The 15,391-nt window shown below is 39.1% G+C and overlaps 1 protein-coding gene across 1 annotated transcript in view; it reads left to right on the top strand.

Annotated features, from left to right (window-relative positions):
* The window catches only part of LOC110955772 (copine-9-like), a 209,958-nt gene that overhangs the window by 69,745 nt on the left and 124,822 nt on the right, over positions 1-15,391 (top strand). Inside the window, 2 exon segments of the mRNA XM_022200897.2 lie at positions 6,086-6,125; positions 10,544-10,623. Coding sequence (XP_022056589.2) covers positions 6,086-6,125; positions 10,544-10,623 — 120 coding nt within the window.

Genomic DNA, 15,391 nt, shown 5'->3' with positions numbered 1-15,391 from the left:
TACTAAAACTTAAGGCAATTTATTAAGATGCGAACTGGGGAGCATCTATGTAGCTGCAAGGCGAAGGTGCTAACCATCAAGCCACTGTGCTGTCCGAGCTGAAATTTCTTAAGAAAAATATGTGCAAATTCAACAATATAGTGCCTCAGTTTATCACTTACACATTACAACTTACAGATCAGTCTATCTACAAAGGCACAAAACTTTTACAGGTATTAGCAGCTCAACGATATGTATTTATTTTTTACTTTATGATCAAAGCAACTTATTTTTTCAAGTTAACATTCATTTCCACATCTGTGTTGTAGCCTTGACCACCTGAACTGACACAACACATCATACAAACTCAAGTGGGAACTACAATTCCACAGTTTCTGCAGTTTCACTTAGCAGATGCTTTTATCCACGGTGACGTATATGTGAGAGTAGATACAACACAACAATCTAGTCGAGAGAAAACACCCTGGATAAGTGCCATAAAACAAGTTCAAGAGTTCAAGGGAAGAAGGTTATCTCACTGCCTTGTAAATGTATACAGTTTATACATAAAACAAATACATAAAAGTTGTGGCAGTACAGTGGACAAATTTAAAATAGCAGTTGTTTTTATTGGAAAATTGCAGTTAATGTCATCTCTGTAATTTTTACACTTTGCAAAGTCATCCTGCGGGCTGCATATTTGGTGTAAAACAAACCAAACTAACAAAAACACAAGAGCATGGGTAACTGGATGTGAGAGAGTTCTGGCTGAGCAGGTTGGCTTATATAACCAGGGATACTGGTCAGGTGGACCAAGATTGTCCAGAAAAGCAGGAGAGAAAACCAAGGCTCTGGGGCTGTAGTGATATTACAGAACTTCTTCTGTTGTACACTATATAACTTCAGTCACTTAGCAGGGCTACCTTTTCAGTGACAATTTGCAGAAAAACGCCACAATGACCATGCTTTTATTTTTTTCAATTTGACCAGGTCACAAACAGACTGTACATTTCACTGATTACAGAACAGATGTGTTCTTCTCATGCTATCCTTTTCTCACAACCATATGACATAATATCTACATATAATCACAACAAAGCAGGGTGTCACAAAGGGCATTTCATTTCCTCAGGTTATACATAATGCAGTTTCTCATTCTGTGTTGTGTTAGCAGTTTAAAAAAAAAGCAAACAAAAAAACTGCCTATCTTACATAAACCATCTTGGATGACGTGGCGTGAATGTAGTCAAGCCCACGCTACAGCTTGTATTGTGGATCCTTGTGGAAGCAATGATGTAAATGGAGGCGAAAATGGACCTTGAGGTAGTGGGGTCCAGAAGTCTGAGAACACCTGTGGCGATATTTCAGTTTTGTTATAAATTTGACACAATCCTTTTCATTGCAAGTTATAATACTAAAAATTATACAGAAAACTTAACTAAAAACGGCCATGACTTTTCAAATGTCTCAGTATTTAGTAGGGGATGAGCATTTTAGAAATATAATCTGGTGCCACTCTGTACAGTGTTTGAAAAGCAAATTAAAGAACTTTAAAATCATTTCTATACTTCAGCAGTGAAGCACGAACAATTCCTGACTCGAAATACTTCATCTGATTTTGGTTTAACTTCTTTTACAATTGCCAGTTTGAAGAGACATGATATGTTTTGTTTTTTTTAAGTTCACAGACACAAAAAGTAAACTAAATACTGCATTGTGTATTTGTTCACGCTATCAGACAAGTGGAACACAGCTACAGACAAACTGCAATGTCAGTTATTTGGCCATTTTGATGCTTTATCCCCAAAATAAACTTTCTTCATTGAATTGTTCCTCCATGCATCGTGACTCAAGATGTATTCTAGAAAAAAAAATGCAACTTTCAGTACTTACTGTTGATTTTGGCTGGCTTTCACATCACAGTAATGGGATTCCTCTGCACTAATCACCACAACGATGACGCCATAAATCAGCTTAAATTGCCTTGGTGCACATTATCCTTGATGTAATGCTCTTACTGCGGAGTTTCACGTGTTTGAGTAAATGTCACAAAGCCACAAGGTAGAGAAAATCCACCTTTTTTTTTTAAAATAAAACAGAATCTCAGGAGTGTCAGAAGTACAAAGGATGCTACACCCTAAATCAGTTAAGTGGATTCTGATTCGGTGGAGCACAAATGTGTTGAGCTCAAGCCGGAAGATCCCTGTAGTCTGATCTGAATCCTACTATTTAGACTGCTATAAAAAGAAAAACTATGTGGCATGAAAGATATAAAGGTGAGACTGTATCTAAACACAGTTTTCATTGTTCACTTCAAGTACAGTCAGAAATTACATGAAGGTGGTCTGCTGCCTCCCATGTAAATGAAGGTCATTTCTATTGCTCCTCCACATGCAAATCTCATTTGTCCATCGCTCACAGGCTTATCCTACTGCGAGGTAATTTCATTTGATCCCGCCCAAGCTCGGCGTGGCGATCAATCTGACATAACCGCAGAAGGAGATTTCTACAAAGTGAGTGTGGGAGGTGGGCGAGAGATTATTTTTTTTTGTTAAAATGAAAGAGTGGAGAGATTGAAGACTAGTGGTGACATACTGGGGAGAGAAATTTAATAAAAGTGTGAATGTGAGTGTGGGGGTGGGCTGGGGGTTTGGAGTGACTGTTTTAAAAATCACGGAGCACTGAATCTTGTACTTTCGGGCGAGCTGCAGCACCACGGCTGGTTGTATGTGTAGCTGGGGGCTTTTTTTGTTCAACTTTCTCTCAGTTCCATTATTTCCATTAGTCCCCTGCATTTAGTTCCCTCTTCAAAGCCCTAGAACTCCACACTTGGCATTTGCTAAACCTAGAGAAAATTAAATCCAGAAAGCAGCAGGCAGTCAAAGTGTTTTTTAGTGGGAGCTGTAGTTAGATTCATTCTCCAAAGTGACTTCACCGTTCAATGCCCTCTCAGCTGGTATTAGTAGAAAAAGTGGCGATGGGCTTTTGTTTTTTTGTTTCTGTTTTTTGTTATTTCCTGCAGAAAATACTAAAACTAGCATCTTTTCCTGATGCAGGGGATGTTGGCTGGTTCATCACATAGTTGTCAAACCTGCCATGCTGTACAGGGCTTTTTTTTCTGACCATGCAGAACCCTCAGCTGTCAATCTTAGCACAACAAGACCAAAGGTGAAGCACTGAAGAAAGGGACAGGATGATGGGAAAAGAAGAGAGGAATAGGAGGGAGTGTGACAGAGAAATGATTTCTTTTGCCAAATCGGTTTATCTGCTAACACGGCATTACTGCTAATACTATGGTAATATGGTTTGGGGATCTTAGAATGTATTTTCTGCTCTTTGATGATAATGGGGTTCAGCTTGCTTGCAGTTAAATGTGACATGGTTGAGATAAGAGTCAGAACTGGGAAGCTTGAGGCCGTGTTTCTAAGTTTTCCTAACCTGTAGTCATGAACTTTGAGTAGTATTCCAAAGAAATGAGAATACAGTTAACTAGAATGACTTTATAGGTTGGTTCTGCCCATTCAGACAACACATATCTCATCTGGCCTCGGAACAAATCATGACTCCCTTGTAAGAGTTGGACATTTGGACTAACCTGATGAGCCTGTGACCTGACTTTTGCATAAGCAGCAGAAAATAGATGGATGGGTTGTATATCATCACATTTACAAAGAAAGAAGTTTTATTTGAGCAAATGAAGCTGAAAGCATTGAAGATGAGTGGTCTTCTCTTGTACAGTTCCACCCCTGAGGCTCACACAGTCCATAATGAACAGAATCTGTGCACCAGACTCTGGTAAAAGACACGCTGGTTGACATCTGTATTTCTGTGGTTTATGAGGTTTAATGAGTCCCAGAGAACACTGTCAACAGTTTACTAATCCAGGACAACATGCAACCATAAAGTTATACCCAGGAGGTGTGGATGAATGAGCAGTCGTACACAGCGCTGGACGTTAATACTGGAGATAAGGAGTTATACTGCATTGATGTAACGATGAGCTGTCAGTCTCCTAGTTAACAGAGATAGCAAGGATTTCTAATGTCAGTAAAATCCTCCAGTTGAACTATGATGATGTGACCAAAACATTCACAAAAAAACCCTGCAAACTCATCATGGGGAGTAGCACACAGACCCAAAATGAGTTCACCTTTTAAAAATCAATGAAATCAGTCCAAAATGTATGAAAAGAGGGCGTGTATGTGTTGGAATACCAGAGGTTTGGCTCTGATCTGAATTATTTATACCAATGCATCATATGTGGCATTTACAACAAATTTTGAAAAACAAAACAAAACAAAAACAAATAAAAAAGCAGTACAATTGCAATGGAAAGGCCTGAGAGCCAACTTTGTCAGTCGTTGCAACCAAATTTAAACCACAGTCAACTGTAATTCTGCCAATATAGCTAATTAAAACAGTGTTTGGTTATATATCTGGTTTATCACGTTAACTATTTGCTACGAATATATAGAACAATAAGGCTCTACTTAGGTTGCTTATTTTAGCTTGCTAATTGCTAAGGGGGATGCGAATGTCCTCAGTTTTGGTGGTGAAACAAAAGGGACAATTTTTTTGTGCCAGTCCTCCTACTAAACGTAGAGAAATTCACACATTAAGCAAATAGTCAAACCTATTGGCGGAAATTAATAAAATCCCTTCAAAACATATCTAAGTATTAAATTCAAGGCCTAAGATGTCAATGCCTTGTGCGAACAGTTTAAAATCACTGCTAAAAATTGAAAATCCCTTTTCTTAAGTTCAGGGAAAGATCATATTTTGGGTTTAAAGTATTTTCATGATAAAATGAGACGATCTGAATCTTTTTGAAACATAAAACATGCAGTGCTCTTGTATGTTTTTTCAACCCATCCATCTACCCCACCTCCTCCCTGTGCATACAGTAGCTCTATAACAATACCACCTGACCACCTGTGTTTGGGGCCAGAAAGACTAATGCTATCTGAAAATGACCACTAAAATAAAACAATTCTGTGGTTGGTAACAAGGTGCATAAAGGGGCCTTTTTTGTGGTCTTGGACGGGTGCATTAATGCACAAACAAGTGAGAATAAGTCACCGTTTTTTAATTTAAAAACAGAGAGTATTGCATTTCTTCCAAAATAAGTTAGGAAATTAAAATTAATTGTCATGTACAGGGGACTAGTGGATAGAGACGCGAATAGAAAATGGGAGAAAGGAGTAAAAACAAATGCTGGGAAATATGCCAAAAACAATTGTTAAAGACAAAAGAGTGAAGGGAGAAGACTGCAGAGGGACATAAACAAACTGTCCTCCTCATAGTCCCTCTTTCGAACAATCATTTCACTTTGAAATGCAAATATTGCCACAGATTGTATGAAAAAGCATCAGTAACGAGGGAAGTTTTGTGCCAACTGTTGGAAGCGTTCGAGACATTGGAGACTCTTTGCTGAGTTTGACAGTTATATTTTATTTCCTTAGCGTTGCTTTCGTCTCAGCTAACGGGAGCAGCCGGTCCTCAGGGCTTCGGCACAAAGCTTAAAATACAGAAGCTTTTGTCACTTTTCTACTCCAAGCCTGGCTGCCCTCTGGAGAGCCGCACACTACCGAGATAGTACAGTTGAGATCTCAGTACAGTACTCAGTGCTGTTCCTGCGCTGAGTCTATGAGGAATTTCCTTTTTACAACCTCCTTGTGAACCTTTGTGCTCCCGGCGTGTGTGAAACTCATACAGGATGTTAATTACTGTCAGGTGAATGTGACTCTGGAGCAGGGAAGTGATGAGGAGAACAGGTGAAAAGATCTATCCTCTTGGTAAAATATCCTGACAAGAAATGATTGCAAGATGGAGAGATGATGACCCGAAGAATACAGGATGTCTGGGTACCGCTGCTGCACTCTCGAGTGGATTTTCTTTTCGTCAAACTTGAGCTTTTTTCAGAGAAACCTCTGGTGATGTTTCTAAAGAGAAGTCCTCGGGGAGAAATGGTAGAAAAAGATCAGCCAGAGAGAGACTTAAATCTGCTTGTTGACCTCAAACTGTATCACATTTCAGCGCTGCTCCAGATCCATACATGTATTTTTATGATTTCTTCTAATGTCTTTTTTTTTTTGTTAACCTGCAGGTACAATGTGGATACCAGAAGCTCAAACCTCTCCAAACATGTAAGCTGCTTTTCAACATTTTAATATACTTCATAACGACATATGGGTTTATATCAAGTCAAAAATATACCTGTATACATGAATAATAAACACTGTTAATTGAAGTTTTACAGGTTTCGCTTTGCCTTCAGTTACTGGTTATTTTCACATCCAGTCAGTTGATTAGATAAAAGAAAACCTAACATATTTTACTCTTTTCTTAATTAAGAATTTAATCTTTTCTAGTGGTTTTCATCCATTTAATCCATCTTCTAGACCCCATGCAGCCTTTTTCCTCACTACATTTCCTATTTTCAGGGAAAATCTTATTTTATTTTTTATCTTTACTTCAATCAACGGATCAAATAAAGGAAATCTGAAGTTTTCTTCCTTTGGTTTGATCTTGTACAACACAGTACATCATCACTCATACATGCCTCATTTTCCCCCTCAAGGACTGTTTTCCATTTTTATCGCCACATTTTCAGAAGTTTATTTGATGATGAGATACTTAAAACTAGAGGACTGATTTTGGATGTGAGTGTGTAACATTGCTGAACAAAATTGTGTAGCAGAAACAAACAAGAGAATAAGAACAGTGATCTCCAAGTTTTTTGCCACAAAACTACATTAGAACAACAAAGTTGATGATCCATACGTGATGCTTTACTGAAGGGACACTATAAACAATGTGTTGCTATTGCTACAAAAGTGACACACCGATCAGCCACAACATTAAAACCACTGACAGGTAAAAGTAAATGAACTAGATTCTCGACTAGACTGTCATGCAGAGACGGAAGATGATTTCACCTGCAGTTTCTGATTTGTAAAGCTGTTAATCTATTTGTGAAAATGCAAAAACAATGTTGGAGATTTCACTGTCACTTTTTGCGCCTGGACTACTTTAAACCAGATGCAGATCAAAAGCCAGTGAGCTTAGGTGGGTCACATCTTGAATAGATTGTCTTTTAAAGGCTAAAGACTCTATAAAGCATCATTTTTGATTTGGAAAACCATTATTTTCTGTGTTAGTATGTAAAAACATGGATATCTTGACCACTCTAAGGTCCAGATCAAAAACCTTTATGCCTAGATGGGTTAAATCTGGAGTAGATAACATTTTTTACCAACACAGTTTTTACTGGGACAAGCCCAATCCATCCAGGAGCCCAGTGGACCCAAGGGATCCATTGCCGATGTTCCAGAGCTAGACATGATGACACTCAGAGGTCCCATGTTTATGAAACAATGATCAGAGCCGTTTTAGCAGCATGTTGTGGCTAATCGTTGTATAGTGACTGTTTGTACATGCTAATGTAAGGTACAGCCATGGCCATAAGTTTGGACACAAGTACCATGACGCTTGTGAATCTTAGAAAATACCACAAAATTGTCACTTACAATACAGTACACAACTCCTGAGAACTATATTAAGTTTCATATTTAAAAAAAACTTCAAAAGAGTTTGGTGTCATTTTGTTATTCTTACCAAATTCGGTTGTGAAAGTACTGCATTTTTTTGTTATTTTCTTCTAATATTATGTTTTGGGAACAAAGTTGTTCCAATTGTTGGAATTTATTGATAATATTATATCCCTTGTTGATTTGTTGACTAATTAAACTGGTGCTGTCAAAAAATATTAGTTATGTTCTGTAATAGACATCAAAACAGACATAGTAAGTCATGCTGTGTCCAAATTTATGGCCATGGCTGTAGATTAAGCCACATTTTTGTAGCATCATCAGTAACAAACATACAAAATTTGTCAGTGGCGATTTCTATCCATGGGCTGCAAGGTGGAGTTGTGCTTAGCACTTTTGCCTTGCAGCAAGAAGATCCCCGGTTCAAATCCTGGGTTTTCTCTGGGTACTCCGGCTTCCTCCCACAGTCCAAAAATATGCTGAGGTTAATTGATTACTCTAAATTGCCCGTAGGTGTGAATGTGAGTGTGATTGTTTGTCTGTATATGTAGCCCTGTGACAGACTGGCGACCTGTCCAGGGTGTCCTCTGCCTTCACCCGAGTCAGCTGGGATAGGCTCCAGCACCCCCGCGACCCTAGTGAGGATAAAGCGGTGTATAGAGAGTGGATGGATTCCTATCCATCCATTGATTGTATTTGCTTTATAGAGGGGTTGCAGGTGAGGGCTAGAGTCTTTCCCCCCTGTGAGAGGTGGGATGCCGAGACCAGTCACCTTACCATGCATGCATTGCAGTGAAGCTACTGATCAGAGCTCCACTGTTTAGCAATGAGCCATCTCCAGTGTTTTTGTGGGGCAGTTACAGCTAAAGCAGTCTAATTCTGGCCAAATTAAATTCTTTCAGGGCTTTCAGCCATTTTTTGAATGTTGAGACACCTGTTTTCCCCACTATCCAGGTTTATTTTTGTTCCTTACCACCGTCACTCGTAGGGAATCCAAAGGCATCTTTTGGATCGTTGTGTTTTCTGTTCTCTGTTTGTAATTTGTAAGTTTTGTACCTTACTGTGCTAAGCACTTTGAGTTGAAATATGTTGTGTATCTGCGCTCTAAGAATAAAATTTAATTAAATTTTCTTTTTGTTTGGGTCAGTGGTTTATGCCATAACCTTTCACTGTAGTCCAAAGACATGCAGGTTAGATGAAGTAGCGACTCGCATTCATTTGTAATACAGATGTAAATGTGAGTCTGACGTCGGCTTAGATTGACTCCAGTTTTCCTTCATCCTGGAAAAAGCTGCTACAACTGATGGATGAATGGATAGTTTCATTTCAACTTTAGACAAGACTATGTCAGCATCTACAATGTAGAAAGTATAAATTCAATCACAGGGATAGTTTGGTTTTTAATGTATTTACATCAGACAGTGATTGATCAAGCAAATGATGAAAGCATCTCACTTCAGCTTAGTGTAGTAAGCAACAAAGACAGCCTTTATCAGTGTCTATGTATGCATTTTTTTGGCATCAACTTGAGGTGTTGTCATTGTGTTTATCTAGCTTCTCCCCTAACTCCTATCTGCCTTTCTTCACTGCCTACTTACGTGGATGAGCAGAAGGTAAGCCAACATCTTCATCATTCTTTCTTCTATCTGCTGGACATTTTCCCATCTTACCTGAGGTTTTAGCTCAGTGTTAAACTTATGTGGACTTCTGAATGTGTTTCTGTGACTGCATAGCTGATTCTTATAGAAATGAAGGACAGATAAGAGACCATCTGGGCTGAATTGTGGGAAGGTTTTTCTCACCTCAGAGACTTTGATTGTAATCTTAACATCTCATAAAAGAATGTGATCTCTTTTTCTTAGTCGCGTGTTCCTTTCAGTGCATTTCAGCACACCTGCCCACTTACCGATGGTGCATTATTGTAGTTACTTGGTGCTTTTTGACTTTCAGGGATCCGTTTTCATTTGTGATACATTATAGAAAATCATCTGAAACTTTTATGTGCTCGGCTGAAGTGTGAAAGTCGATGCATCGATGAAAACACAACGTGATGTGACAGTGCAGTGTGATCAGACTCGGTGGATAAATGATAGAAGGAGCATTAAGCATAAATGTCAAGCTTCCAGTGAAGATGCTTTTCATACAGCTTGGAGCGCTTTTAAGATGTCATTGCCTCTTATTCCGGCCCCATCTACTCCTGGCATTAAAATGTGACCTGCCTGCATACATTATCTACATAACAACATCCCATCTGCAGGTCTTCGCATTTAGATCTGGTATTAAAATACGTTTGTGCTACCAGGATTGTGCTGCAATCTGATCTAATATCAATATGCAAATCAGTTAGACTGGGCATGCCGACTTAGACATGTCCCAGTTTGTCACATAATGTCACAAACACCACGATTCCCTCTAATACCGTAGCACCGATTCAGTCAATCACATACTGGAATTCCAAGGGATTCTGCATGCACTGACACATTGTATTGACATGGGCTTTCCCTAATCTGGATGAGTTTGGATTTAAATTGTGTGCAGATAACAGGTGTAAATGGGGAATTAATATTCACATTGCAATAACAGATGTGTTCGAGTGAGATATGAGATTAAAAAAAAAAAAAATGGTGGTAGTAAATCTCCAATCAGTGCCAGTTAACTATTGCAGAAGGAGATTGCACAACGAGTCGATATAATTGAAACAGTCACGTAGAAAACATGATGGACTTGGCTTTTTCAGCCATAGTTTTCAGTTTCACTCCAAGGAAGTTTCCTCATCGCTCCAGACATATCTGATCTTTAAAGTTTTCTGTGTTTGTACTTTTACTCGTCAACTGAAAATGCACCTAGATGGATTTCGGAGCAGACCCTAAGACCGTGAGGTGAATAAATGAGAAGATTTAGCTGCAGATAAAATACCACAAAATAAAAATGAAATGTTTTGTGGGAAAATCAATAGGTACTGAAAGTTGAGCGCTGTGTGCTATATTGATGATGCTGGTTTCCTGTAATCTGTGAAGGACTTCCTGGGTCAGATGTTCTGCACACTGGGAGAGATCATCGGCTCAACTGGCAGCAGACTGGAGAGGACGCTTTCGTGAGTGCAACATACTGGCAGACACTGATGCATGCAGGCTCCTCGATGAATCCTGTGTACGACTGTGATTGATCTTGTTTATGGTCCCCCACACACCAAAAAAACAAAAAACTGTGCTATTATTACAACTGTAATTAGTATGAACGTTCCAGAGGCAGGTATGACATCTGTGTTCTAGCACACATGATGCTCCAGAGGTTAAATCAACACTTGTTTCTAATTACATGCAGAAAATGTTTGTTTTTTGTTTTTTTCCATCGAAATGGCATCAGTGTGCCGTTTGTGAGTCAGTATTCTTTTATTATCCACACTCAAACTGTGACATTACATTTTCAGGATGAGTGTGAGTAAAATTCATCAGAATGGATGACTGACTTTACCATTTGTTAAAATATTATTACAAGAATTCAGCAATGCCATTACATTTGTTTCCTGGGAGTGAACATGCCACATCCAAACATTTGTCTTGGCTCATTCTGTTGTTGTGTACTTCACATACCCTTTTGTAGTTTCTCAACAACCATATTCTTACCAATATTCAAAATTAGTCAAGAAAGCGCTTTCAGTTGCTGTTTTGATGGATGATTTTATTCCCAAGAGAACCCATGTGAATGTGGGTCATATCTTGAGCCATCACTTGTCCCAGTTGCACTCTGATGATAACTTATGAGCCTCGTGATCAGGGATGTTTCATTTACTGTGTGAATCACATTGCAGGGGTTTTTTTTTTAGGATTTTAATTAAAATGCTGCAGATTGTGTAGCTGCACCTGTCAATCAAAGCTTCATGTGCAGATCTTAGTGATGTCGGTCATATTTAAGACAGATGACATCACTTTTTTTGGTGCTTGGATCTCTTAAGACTGACAAGTACCAAGTCAAATCTGAAGTTGAAGCTGAGTCCAAATTCTAGTCTTTGTGTTTCAAGTTACAACAACGTCACTGTTTTCAAGTCATAAATGTGAAGCATTAAGTCATGTCCCTGTTCAGAAACTAACGATTCTGAAATCGGGTATCCTAGTCAAGATAGATACATACTTTATTCAGCCTCGTAGGGAAATTTAAGATGTCCAGTAGCTCAGACATGTTACATTCAAGATATAGAAGGACACAATGTACAAACGAACGTACGTTTAATGTGCAAATTGTGCTGGTCAAAGAGCTATAAATAGAAATATGGTGCTAAAATGCTGGCATCTATAGAATACCTGCAAAAACAGGTAATTAGGGTGTCACCAGCAAATTTTACAAATGATAGAGTGCATTCATCATTGAAACTTTTGAAAGATGTGGACAGATTTGCAACAGAGCTGCATTAAGATTTTAAGCGTTGATAGGGCCTGTGTTGCTTCTGATTTTCTTTGAAATACTGAACACATAGTGAACCTTTGACTACTTTTTTTATACCTTTACTTTATTCAGTCCAACACATGAAGAAATATGATACAAAATTTTGTATTTTGGAATTATTTTCCCAGCAACAGCATTTAGGTAGAGTGACTGAACAGCAAACCAAACGTTCTGCCATCAGCATCATTTTATGTTTAAAAATACTCTGAGATAAGCTTGCTCGTAATGAAGTACATAACAGCATACAATCTACTGAAGTGTGGTAATGTGTGTGTGTGTGTCTTCTAAGGTCAAATACATCTTGGAGCTACAGAATATATATTTGACATTCACAGGTTAAACCAATGTTGATATCATTATAGGTGATGGTTCGATTGCTTCAGCTTAGCACACCACACATCAATATCTGCACCATGTTTGTGTTTACTGGCTCAGATTTGTGACAGCTGATATCAGACACACTGACAGGATTGAGGCTGGTGGACTGCCTTGGTCATGCCTACGTGTCACTTAGAATAAATGCTGATTCTGGAGCCACATTGTTTGCTAGAATTGCACTTTGACTTCATCACCAGACTATTGGAGAGCCAGGAGAATGTAAATGCAGCCTCCACCATCTTCACATATTAATAAGTTGTCCTTCGAAGAGGGCTTTTCCCCTTTAAATGCATCTTGTCATTGGCGTGTCCTGGAAAGCTGGTGGTTGTACTGTGAAGCTCCCAGGTGTAAATGTAATTTATATACTGGGGCATGTACAGCCTGACCCATTCAGATATTAAAGGCTGACAGCATTTTATTTTTACATTTGAATGCAACACATGGCATTGCAGTCGGAACACAAAAACCCAGTGCAGTTCTGATGAAAGTGAGCGTCGTCTGTTGGCCTTTGACAGTCAGCAGCTGACAGCAGATCCGATAAAGAAGCAGCTTTTTCTTATTCTTTCTTCGCTAACCTTTAAGAGAGCGCAGGAGTGAGCAGCATGTTCGCCTCAGGCAGACAACAAGACAGAAGAAGAAGCTACTATTTTACCGGGCCTTTTGTTTATGTGTTTTGAGAGCCTCGGAGAGCTTCCAACATGTTCTGCCTATAATTAGACGGCCATCGTGACAGGCTGAGCTGCAACATGTGTGTGCGCTCCAAGATGTTTCTGAGGATTTCACAAAGGAGGAAAAAATCCATTTTGCTTCTATTGCAGATGTGAATGAAGACCAGAGTGAAACCAAGATGCTGTTCATTCCGTGTGTGTCTTGGATATTAATAAAAATTGATTGGAAAGGCCTCCCATTAAAATGAAAACATAAACAACCCAACAGTGAACAGAGGATTCCTCTACAGGGGCATAAAGCAGCACATCTATTAATCAGCCACCTATAAATCACACTCCCAGTTTGAGACCTTCCTGTATTTTGTCAAAACCGATCGGGCTGCTGCTCCTGCGCTGTCATTTATCTTTGTTGAAGCCCGCAGGAGCGTTTCCTAATTCAGACAGCTTGTCAATGAGACGGCGAGGCTCTGATGCCCTTGGATGCCAGTGCTGTGTTACAGCAACTTTGGTGTCTGTGTGTTTTGAAGTGTTGACTGAGTCCCATCAAGTGAAGCTATGAGAAGGACGTGTGTTGTGTTGCCAAGAGGTGAAGTGCATCCAGGAGCAGAGAGGGGCTATTGATTCCTGCAACCTGGATGGAAGTCACTGTCACTTGGTGAAAAAAACAATTTAAAAAAAAAACAGATATAGACCAACACTGCCTTTCAGAAGTTTGGGTTATTTTCTCAATGAAGATAGCAGTAAATTAATCAGAAATCCGGTCCAGAGATTGTTAATGTGGTAAATGACTATCCTAGCTGGAAACGGCTGATTATCTACGTAGAGGTACAGAGGAACATTTCCAGCAACCATCACTCCTGTGTTCTAATGCTACATTGTGTTAGCGAATGGTGGTGAAAGGCTCATTGATGATTAGAAAACCCTTGTACACATATGTTAGCACATGGATAAAAGTATGAGTTTTCATGCAAAACATGAAATTGTCTGGGTGACCCCAAACTTTTGAACAGTAGTTGTATATAAAAGCTGTGGTACCGCTCACGTCAAACCAAGCAAATGCTCGATGGACTGAGACACACAGGAGCCGGATTTGTTCCCAATCACAGCATGAAAAGTTAACAGTAATAGTGTGGCATGATAAAATGCCAAGTTTAAAGGTAACAGTCTGACATTTTGGTAAAAAAAAAACAAAAAACCTCTTTGCCGCCTTACCCGAGTTAGATAAGGAGAATCTTATCTATTGTATCTCTGTGTGTCCAGTTCAGGATGTATTAAGCTTGACATATTCAAAGCTGTCCTGTTTAAATGGAACAACATCAAAGAAATAGTCTTGAGTTGGACCTAAAGTTACAAATGCGTGAGAAAAAGCTCCAAAGAGTCACAGCAACCTAGACAATATCCATGTCGATGAATGCTCTCCACTTTTCTACTCTGCTGGTACTCTAAGTGCTTTATGTGCTATCAGCAACGTTGGATTTAGTATCGGGCCCAGGGACGCTTCCTGGACAACCGACTCTACCACCTGAGCACGTAGTATGAGGACAGTTTGGACTTGTATCTACACAAACTTTCTTTCAACATCTACACAATACAAGCACCAGACTTCCAGCCCGTTGACAACAGACAGACGGACAGAGAAGTTGACCTTTCAGAAGGTAAATATAGACGAACACACCTGAGAGCACACGTAGACACAAGGATTAGAAATGCATTTGGATTTTTTTTATTTTTTTATTTAGATAACAGACGTGTTACCAAGGAAACTGAGAGCATGAAGTGTACTTTATACTCTGTACTGATGAAAAATCCAGCTGGGCGAGCCAACTCCTTCATTCTGCTCTATTCTCCTGTGCCTAAGATGATGACAGAGCGGCGGTGAGGATCTATTTTCAGATGTTGGGTGGGGAGAGGAAGAAGGCCCTGTGGCATTTAGCATGCGGAGGACAGGATTATGAGGGAAACCCACCTCAAACATCTAGTCACGACACACACTCCTCTGTTTTGCCAGAATAAGCGCTCAGATGCTGAAAAACTATTTGTCGGCAACAATCAGTTGCTTTGTTAACCGTCCTGTTGTCCTCATTTATGAGCACCGAAAAATATTGTTCCCTTGTCTGAAAAAAATCCAAAAATTCAACAAAAAAAATCTCCAAATTTCTGAAAATTTACAAAATCTTTAGGAAGAAAATTCCAATAATTCCTTTAGAAAAAATCCCCCAATTGCGGCAACAAAATTCTTGTAACTATGTTCAAAAAATGAGTAAAAATCTTTCCAAAAAAAGTCCTAAAAATATCTAAAGTGATTACATATATATCAGTAAAACTTCTAGTATTTTCTTTGAGAACATTTTTAACATTTCTTTTTTTTCCACC

Source organism: Acanthochromis polyacanthus, chromosome 5 (assembly GCF_021347895.1).
Source record: "Acanthochromis polyacanthus isolate Apoly-LR-REF ecotype Palm Island chromosome 5, KAUST_Apoly_ChrSc, whole genome shotgun sequence".
Classification (NCBI taxonomy): domain Eukaryota; kingdom Metazoa; phylum Chordata; class Actinopteri; family Pomacentridae; genus Acanthochromis; species Acanthochromis polyacanthus.
Note: the sequence above shows the minus strand (reverse complement) of the source record. Positions and strands in the feature narration are given on the sequence as shown.